The sequence below is a fragment of the Uloborus diversus genome, chromosome 1 (genome assembly GCF_026930045.1).
Source record: "Uloborus diversus isolate 005 chromosome 1, Udiv.v.3.1, whole genome shotgun sequence".
NCBI lineage: Eukaryota > Metazoa > Arthropoda > Arachnida > Araneae > Uloboridae > Uloborus > Uloborus diversus.
This window is the reverse complement of record NC_072731.1, coordinates 102,554,393-102,564,695: the sequence shown is the minus strand read 5'-3', so window position 1 is coordinate 102,564,695 and position 10,303 is coordinate 102,554,393. Positions and strand designations below refer to the sequence as shown.

At 36.9% G+C, this 10,303-nt stretch overlaps 1 protein-coding gene across 1 annotated transcript in view; it reads right to left on the bottom strand.

The window, feature by feature from the left end:
- Window positions 1-225: 225 nt before the first annotated feature.
- The window catches only part of LOC129234132 (glucose dehydrogenase [FAD, quinone]-like), a 137,972-nt gene continuing 127,894 nt past the window's right edge, over window positions 226-10,303 (bottom strand). Inside the window, exons 7-11 of the mRNA XM_054868030.1 lie at window positions 7,426-7,579; window positions 6,550-6,713; window positions 5,243-5,420; window positions 1,608-1,830; window positions 226-394 (exon numbers count right to left, since the gene is read on the bottom strand). Of these exons, the coding sequence (XP_054724005.1) occupies window positions 226-394; window positions 1,608-1,830; window positions 5,243-5,420; window positions 6,550-6,713; window positions 7,426-7,579 (888 nt within the window). The remainder of the gene's footprint in view (window positions 395-1,607; window positions 1,831-5,242; window positions 5,421-6,549; window positions 6,714-7,425; window positions 7,580-10,303) is intronic.

The following is a 10,303-nucleotide window of genomic DNA, read 5'->3' as shown; positions in this document are numbered from 1 at the left end:
CCCACGGACAAAGTTTGACAAAACCCACAAATCTTTTAAAAGCCACAAAGAAGACAATACATGAAGTGTTGATTTGGGATGGCGCTTTGCAGTCCGGCATGACAAGATCTTTTGCAGTACATATTGCACTGTGGATAATCTAAGCACTCCTCCCTGCCGATATTTCACATTTGTGTGCTGTAATTGCACTTCTCACTAGATAAATAAATAAGAATGTATGCAGTTTCATCGTTTCTTTTTCTTTTTGTCCTTTCTTTTGATGACCGTCTTCACCCCTTTAATCATATCTGCCGCCTTCTCTGCTATCATGATGATGGGCGCATTCGTATTTCCTGATACGATGGTAGGCATGATGGAACCGTCTACCACTCGTAGCCCATGTACTCCGTTCACTCTATTAAAATAAAAATGATATTCTGTTAGACCACTAGGACAAATTATTGAACGTTAGACAGCAATGTTATGTTTAAACTTGGTCAGGCCCATCATTTTGAATTTTTCAAAGGGTCTAAAGGCCTGTTTTCCTACTAGGAAAATCGCCGATCTTCTGCGTTGTTGTGTCACGCTCCGAACATGCATGCGCGAACCAAATCCGCCTTGGCGCAACGCAGAAGATCGGCGACCTCCCCCCCCCCCCAACAGTGTGCAGTACACCCTCGTTTTCCGTAGGCTTGATTATATCCGGATAAAGATTTGACATCATTTTATTTTACGCGGATGAGTTTTGATTTCATGCGAATGAGGTATTGCAATGGGAAAAAAGGTTTCCTTTCTTCAAAATCCAATCCTGGAAGATTACAGGTAACATGCAATTAACTGTATTTTGGTTTGCTAATAAGCGGGTTTGGACCACTGGAGATACTTTTTGCGATTGATTCCCTTTACAGAACTAACTTTATTAAACTCATGCAATTTAGAGCTCGCTGGAAGAAGAACTTTGAAAGTGATAAAGGAAGACGAAACCAACGGAGATACTGATATCGATGGGATATAACTAAAAGCTTTCACAATGTATATTTGAACCACGTGGACAATGATATTTTTTTTGCTTACCATTATTTTAAACATTATTGTATTTTATATTGTGTAATTCAAGACTTTCACACTTGTCATTTTGCCATGCCCATTCGAAAGTTTTAATCCATCTGCATCCAAGCTGATTCAAGCTAATGCCATTCATAAACTTATCACTGATTAATACAAAATATTTGTCTTAAATTTATAAAGATTTTAGAAAATTCAATTTGTTTTAGAAGTTGAATAAGGACATTTAAGATGGCGATAGAATATGAAAACCACATCATGTTGCGTTAATTGTTTTTTAGTCATAATATTAGCTCAGCTCTTCACATTTTACTTTAATTTGAAAGAAGCATATGTACAAAGCATAGATCAGATAGTTGTAATTTTATTTTCACTAAACACCAATTATACAATTCTAGTGAACAATTTATGTTTTTTGCTGAAAACGTTGCATTCCATGAGTCATGGAAAGTTTCAAACAGAAGTCATAGAAGTTCATTGATTTGAAAACTCTAAATGTCGCAGATAATCTGTATTGACTTATTAAAACTATATCTGAAGAAGATTATTATGAAATGTCTTACCTAAGCTGTGGATCTACGACTGCCGTGGGATCACCCGGGGCTCCCATCTTACAAGTGCCCACAGGATGGTAGATGGTGGAAGTGAAAGTCCTCGCCACGCAAGCCAGGTACTCATCACTGAACTTCGCGTAAATCTCGCACCCTGGGAAAGTGGTCTCGAAGCGATGGCCACCGTATTTCTTGAAAGGGGGGGAATCTCCAAATGCATAGCAGATCTTCATCGCTGGAATGAAATGAGATGTCGATGAGAAATAAAAACTGGACAAAGCTAAGAACATTTAACCCCTTTCCCGTTTTGGTCTTGCACCATTCGGGCCTTAACTGATCCGATCCCGAACATGCTGGACAATAGGGTGCATCGAAAAAAGTTATTTTCAGAATTTCAAATCGGCCAGGGTGAGAAAAGTTGTCGGCAAGGACTAAACAATTACATGTGAAATTTCAAGTTGGTCAGATAATATCTTCATGCGCCACATCGCAAAACATCACATGTCAAAAATCGCAAATTGAACCTAGAAATGCATTTTTTTCTTTTTTACGAAAACATTGATTTTTAATAACTTTTCAAATCGATCAGGGTGAAAAAAGAGGAGAATGAATGAGGAGAAATACTATGATGTAAAATAACATCACAGTCCGATGAAATCTTCATGCAACCACCACTTAGCAGTCGAAATTTGCAAATTGAGCCTTAAAATAGTCTTTTTATTACGAATGAAAAAAAATCTTAACTTTTTCGGTCGAGATCGCCCACGGCAAGAAAATTTGCTTCATACAATTAAAATAATTCATACCTACCACAGAAAGCAATTAATCACTTGATTCGCTATTTACCAATCGCATTTTCATTAAAGTAAGATATATTAAGCCACAAAAAATGATATTAAAAAACAATCTTTTTTGCTCGATTAAAATAACATAAAAGAAAGGGAATAAACCATCCAACATTAGAACAAAAGCAAAAAGCTTTGATGGAACAAAATCTTCAAAAACAAAGATTAAATGCAGTAGTCTTAATATTCATGTTCTTATTCCTGTCTGTAGTTCTAAAATTAGAATATAAACTACTATCCACCACTTTTCCTTTTGGAATAACAGATCAAAAAGTAAATTGCTTAAAATATCAGTAACTATATTTAGAACATGAACAAATTAATTTACATCAAGCATGAAGAAACAGCTAAACGTATGTGGAAATCTTGGCATAAAGTGTATGAACAAAAGCATTTGAGAACAAAGTTATTTTTGCAACGAAAATGATATACGTACTTTGAAAGATGAAGAATGAATTAAGATTAAAGATTTTACTCGAAACATTCTTAAATGGCTCTCCTGCAGATATTTTTCAACATTTTATTAAAATACACTCCTGTTTGAAAAATGCAACACCACGAAGGACTTACAAAAGTGAGCTGAAAATTGCAGGAAATGTAAAGTAGGGCATGATATGCAAATGATTAGAATTGCAGACCGGTAGCGCATGTGTATGCTGAGTAGCGCCCTCTGAACGGCGGATCGAATCGAATATAAATAGACGGCTGTAGCGAGGCGTGTATTATTATCGGTGGTTATATGCTAGAGTAAGCAATTGAATCTTTACTATGTCTCTTCGACGAAAGAAAGCGAAATTTGAGCAAATTTTGGAGTTTGAACGGGGCAGAATCGCCGGCCTTCGTGAAGCTGGATTGTCTTATCGTGCAGTAGCCGCTCGTGTGCAGCGTAACAGCAGCAGAATCATGCGTGTTTGGAAGCAGTGGACGGACGAGGGTCGTACAGCTCGGAAATCCGGCAGTGGATCCCGATATGTGACGTCAGCTCGTGATGACAGACACCTGGTGCATATGGCGCTGACGGACCGCATAGCTTCTTCTAGACAATTGGCAGCACAGTGGTCAACAGCTGCAGGTGTTTCATTGTGTGCCTCATCAATTCGGAGACATCTGCTGCAGCGTGGTCTGCGCGCAAGGATTCCTCTCACGCAAAACCATCGCCACCTGCGGCTACAAGGGGCCAATGTGCATAGGAGCTGGCGTGCTGATTGGTAGCTGGTCGTCTTTTCTGACGAGTCCCGCTTCAACTTTCGATACCATAATGACCGAATTCGTGTCAGGCGCTATGCCGGTGAACGGCACATTCCGGAGTGCATTATCGAACGCCACAGTGGATGAACACCCGGAGTTACGGTCTGGGGTGCCATAGCATATTATGGACGATCACAATTGCTACTAATTGTGGGCAATTTGAACAGTCCCCGATACATAAACGAAGTTTTACAGCCCCAAGCTATTTCTTTCCTACAAGGATTGCCACGGGCTGTATTCCAGCAGGATAATGCCCGTCCACGTGTCGCCAGGACTGTCAAATCCTACCTTGATTCGTAGCAGGTACAGCTTCTTCCTTGGCCTGCATATTCCCCGGATATGTTACCGATTGAACATGTGTGGGATTTCGTTGGGTGGCGTCTCGCTCGTGATCCTCGTCCTGTTGCTTCGACAGACTAACTTTGGTTGCGCATACAAACAATATGGAATACTCTTTCGCAGGCAGATATTCAAACTTTGTTTCAATCCATGCCGAGTCGTGTAGCAGTTCTTATTGCGGCACGTGGTAGCCATACAAAATACTAATTTCTATCTCTTTTTATTTTTTGTTTGGTTTGAAAATGTAATCATTTATTTGTACCATTACTACTCAACTGTGTATCAAATTTCATTCAACTATGATGCTTCCTTCATGGTATTGCAATTTTTACAAACAGGAGTTTACTTAAGAGCCCCAAGCACAGTTCAAATGATTCATATGCAACAGATCTAGGGTATAGTTCGAAGTTGAATCTCGTGGATTTCTAACGGTTGAAAATCATTTATGCTTTTGAAATTGTCTGAGTAACGTCCCATTACACCATTAAATGCAAGCGTTAATGGTTTAAGAGTGCAAGAATGTCAGAATATCGAACATTTGGCTCATTATCTCGAAAATTATTTGTCAAGTAATCTCTAAGTCCAAGACTGAGAATCTCAAATTTTAGTAAACAGCACATGATCATTTTGACGTAAACTGAGGTGTTGTATAACTTTCTAGCTACAAGTGAGCTTTGAAATTCGATTAATCGATTGAGAGACTTAAAAGAGAATTTGAAAAAGGTTATCGATCCTGTCATAAGAAGGAACAGTTACTTCGCACAACATTAAAATATTTCACTCTCAATGATTTAAAATGAAAGATACCATGTACGGCAGCTGACCCTAAGAAGAATAATGGAAGCAAGAAAACTAACAAAATCCTTACAGTCTGCAAGGAAATTTATTCCGGCCCTCAACTTTGATGCAATGACTACACAAACCTTGACAACTGGCAAGAAATTGAAAATTATGAGCCACCTTTTACGAGAAACAATGCAGATTCTGAAATTTTAAGTGCAATATCGGAGCAGGAATGTGCAGGCTTTATATTTCCATTCCTAACTTTCCATGTCGTACTCAAACAACAGAGCGATTTTAAGGTACTTGCATTGATTTATTCAGTTTGTTCAAGTAATTTGTTCTCAGAAAAGTAGAATTAATTACAACGACACTATCTCCTCCAGAAGTAATCCATGGTAATAAAATAAATACAAAATTCCTAGAAATACTCACCGTCCACCATGGTGAGGACGTCTTGTGGATGGGTAAGGTAGCGGGGATCTATTATTGGTGGGTCGTAAGGATCACTTGATCGCAGTTTCAGATAGCCCCGACTTTTGGGTCGTAATAGCACAGGACAAAAAGTGTACGCGTCTCGATAGGCGTACGGTTTGTACACTTTTTCCCACATCTGAAAACAAAAGACAAATTTAAATACTTCTTATCTATGAAATGCTCAATTCCTGACAAATTTGTAGCTTCTATGTTCGATATTTCTTATGTTTTTGTACATTTTCGTACCATGGAGATAGGAGTACAGGAGGGAACATGCCGTATCTACTCCCATTGTCACGTTTGAAGTAACTATGAGAGAGCGGAGTCCTTGTTGGGTGGTGAGAGAGGGGAAAAAGATTCGTATTACTCGGGTGAAAATTTCGCGTGTTTTTCTTTTCTAGCTCAAATTGATAATGGAAATATTTTTCGCCTACCTAAGAAATAAAAAAATAATGCACAACACGATTATATTTTAAGCTTTAAATTTCCAATGAATAAACTAATTGATTAATTAATGTCTTCAGTTAATTAAAATTAATTTAGTGACAAATGAATGATAAACTGGTTTAAAAATATCATTTTTATTAATAAAACACAATGATTTTCCCATAGATAAGAATACAGAATTATCAAAAATTTGCAGCCTATGTCCAGATTATAAAATTAGAATACAGCACAAGGAAAAAAAAAGCAGCTAGAAATCAATAAAGATTCCTACATCCATGGTTCGTACTGTTTGCAGTAAATGTTTTGAAGTGTAGCTTTTAGTCATGACGAGCATTGTTCAATTTTATCGACATCAAAATTGCACCTCATAAGCTTGGATATTGTAATCATGTTCTTAGCAGACTCGAAAATAGTGACTATTTGTAGCAGTACTACTTTGTGTTTTGGAAGCTTTCAGTTTTGCAGAATGAACCTTACTTTTGGTTTCGTTCCGTCACGAATAGTTTTCGAGTGAACTAAACTTGTCTACGACGGTGATTTAGAAAAAAATCCATTTTCTGTTAATAACTGAATGTGTATATTTATTGAAACAAGAGAGATTCTCTTAAATTATTTGGGAGCTTCGATCTTTTAAGACAGTTATTAATTTTCTAAAAAACAAATGAAGTGCATTTATGATGTCCTGAGAAGCCAAAGTATTGGTACTAGGTAATAAAATTTGGCTTTAAGTTCGTTTAAGAAATTTGAATTGCTTGATAAGCTACTCTAAACAGTTTATTTACGATATAATACATGAAATTATTTTCGAGAAAACTCACCTCTCTCCTTTGACCCATAACTCTCTGAAATGTCTGCCCTCCGTCTGAAGCTGGGGATCCAGACAAGAAGTGAATTTCTACATCAGGAAAATCGTCCGATTTATTGGCATATTTGGTATTAATGAAACCAAGACCTTCCACTCCACCGAGTACCGTCAAGGGCCCTTGACGGAATAAAGGAAAACATGTTTCAGTTCTAGTAAATCAGAACTACGAATCTACTAAAAGTACGTTAGACACTAAACTATAAATGATTTTATTAAAGTAAAGTCTTGAAATGATTGCAATAGAGAAGTATCGGTCAAAGGTTGCAATTGGTTGATATTGTTCAGGAGCATAAGCATTTAAAGCTGTAAGTCGTATCTTAAGTAGCGACATGTACGCCATCTTGGGGTTAAACGCCACGCTATCTTCCTAGTCTACCATGATGAAGTAGCGGGCTTTACTTCTTGGTTGTATTTTCTTATTAACTCTATGTTAATCCACAATTAAGAAGGAGTACAATCAAGAAGTAAATCAAGCTAGTTCTTCATAGCAAACATAACAAGTAAGCGAGTTTAGCCCCAAGATGGCGGACGTGTCGCTACTTAAAGCTGCGATCTAAGGTTTTATAGTATCGGCAAAAGATTGCAATTGGTAAGTATTGTTCAAGAGCATAAGCAGTGACACCAAAACCTTTTAGAGTTCAAGCCTCAGACTCAAGTAGGCAAGATGTATCTCTACCCCATCCTCAGTCTGAGGGGCGCTAGCTCTTGCATACGTTAATTCTATAAAACACAGCAGCCTACATTACATCAGTGATCAATATGCAGAAAAGAATGAATGGCTGTGAAAGAAATTTCGTTTAAATTTGAAAAACTAAATTCATCTATTTACCCCTTCCAATAGAGAGATATCGAACAATTTCTTTGAAAGTGAAGACTCTTGGCTGAACAATGGCGACAGTCTCGCTGACTAAATAATGAATCCCCCCTGGGTAAATGTGGTCTTGTAAGTTGTAGCCAACCGGAAGGTCAGCGATGACAGGAATCTAGAAACAGACGAAATGGTTAATATAAATTTGGAACACATTGTTTATATATCTGAGGAGGGAAACCCACCATTTGTATGTACAATCCTAATTTATACATCATCGTAATAATGAACTAAAATTTTAATTTTTAGTTTGAAAACTATCTTTTTTAAAAATAAAGCTATGTCCCATAGCTATCTAATTCACTTGTAGTAAAATAATAAAAAATTCATCCAGATGTTTAGTTAGTTACATTTTTAAATTTTGTGTCACTAGGCAATTAAAGCATGTCGCTCAACAAATAACAATAAATACAAACACAATTATGCATAGTCTCGATAAAAAAGGAAAGGTTGGGCGACGAAAGGGGGGGGGGGGCTGATTTAGATATTTAAATTTATTAAAATGGAAGATGCTGATAAAAATAACTACTTCAGTAGGGTTGTGAGCTTTTGAAATTAGGGATGTGTCGTTCATAAACGAACGGGTCGAAAGAACGACTCCTTAAAATGAATGGATTCGTTCGCTCACTTAAAATATGAACGACCGTTCTTTTGAACGGGGTGAGAGTTTGGAACATTGTATTGATGCACTTGTGATAAAATCGCATTTTTTAAAAAAAATTACATTCATCTTCAAATTTTTAACTCTAAATCAATTTCAAATTTCCTTTTCCGCAGTGCAGTACAATATATTGACCATTTAGGACGAAAATGCGTTTTTTATTAATATATCCGTTAATTAGCGATCGATTTCAAAAAATTTTATTTATGACACGTTTAACGTTAACACGTTTATTGACGACAGTTTAGGGAAAAGAAAGTCAGCTTCCACTTCCCAAAATTTTGGAAATTCATGCTTTAAAATGTAATTTCAGGCTATCTTTGGCGGGACACGGTATATTTTAAAAACTTTATTCCTCTATTTCACGGTTTTTGAACGCCAGGCAATGGATGTTCTGCAGTATTTAGATTTACAGCTCATTCTTTTTGCATGTCATGTATCTCCTAATAAAATCAATCTAGAGTTTCACCAGAAATATGTTGTTTGTTTCTCAAAGAAATGACGAATTTGGTGTAAAGAGTGCAAAGCAGAAATTTTCTTCGTTGAAGTTTATATTTTTGAAATTTATCCAACAAAGCGTAACTTCTAACATAATTTTTGTAAACTTGGTACACATATTTTGATATTGTTTTATTACGCGTAAAAAATATGTGTATTTTGAAATGACTTTGTTCAAAAAATTGAGCAGTCAGAAGGATAACGAACATGCCGGATCTATAAATTTTGGGGCCCCCTGCAACAAAATCTGTAAGGTCTCTCTCCAGAGGCTAGCAGTATATATTAGCAACGTTAATAAGTCTTAGTATTAGTTTCTTTTTTTTTTTCAATTTCTTGGGACGTTGAGGCCCTTAAGGGCGTGAGCCTCCCGCACAGCGGAGTCTGTGGATACGCATATATGAACCTAATAACGAATGAAATTATTTATTTGATAAGATGCATGGGTCAGAATTCGAAGTTTGCTCCAGTGTGAGTGGTATCATCTCAAGCCGGTGAGCTTGGACAGTTTCGCTTCCGCATCACACAATGTCGCGTGCCGGGAGGCACTTTTCCTATGCCAGACACCCTTGTCTTCTTCCTAATGACGTCTGGAATATTCCACCTTTCTTTGTCACCCTGCCTGGTCAGGGCGGAACGACAAGGGTCACCCTTCTATTTGCGAAAGTTTCTTGACGAAAACAGTAGAAGGATTGATATCATTTTGGATTTGTTTTCGGTTTCCGAGTGGATAAGTTTTGTTTTCTTCGAAGATGGTTGTTTTTCGAGTTCGGAACGCTTGTTTGCTCCGGGTTATTGTGTTATTGTGGAATCCGAATATTTTCCAAGTAAATTAAAATGCTGGTGGATACTCGGAAGTTAAAAGATAGTTATTCATTGTTACCGAATGCGACGCGCATCATGTCGTTGAAAAGAATAAGAGGCTGAGGTAACAAGAGGACTTTTCGCTATCTGACCGCATCGATGATTGTCATTTGAATATAAGGTTAAAATTAAAAAAAAAAAAGAAGCTTCACCTTAGGAAAACTGTATTCACTTGATTCTGCGCTATGCACTATTCTTCAAAACATAATCCAGTTTTCTACTATCGAATATGACTCGCAATTGTGTCAAAAGACATGTAAAAAGTTGGATATAGGATTTTTTAATTTTTTATTTGTAGTATTTTCCCGTATGCGAACAAGTTCAGTTTAACATTTTAGGAGAGAGCGGGAATGGTTTAATCACCTTTGGCGCTTGAAAATACGACATTTTTACTACAGTGAAATCCCTCTGAGCTGCCACCCCTCCGTTTCCTAAAATTTCGGCCGTTCAGAAGGGGTGGCCGCTTTAAAGGGTTTTCATTTCAGTGGCAATATAATTTCTATAATACGTAATATAAGCAAGTCTAACACATAAAATGAAGTTTGAGACTTTTCTAAAGAAGAAATATTGCTTTATTTAATTATTGTTTACATGTTTCAGAGAAAAAGTACAATTTGTGATTCTTCTCTGAATTGTTTGCAAATTCGTTTTCCAGTCCAAAATGTAAATCTTTAACCAATTTATTTGTGATTGCATCCGAATTTCTGATGACCTTATCTATTATCCTCAAAATCACTTCAGTTGCAAATTTAGCTTGCAAGCGATTACAAAACGTATTAGAAAATGGATCGTCAAAGGCCGAATTAGTGCCTAAAAGGC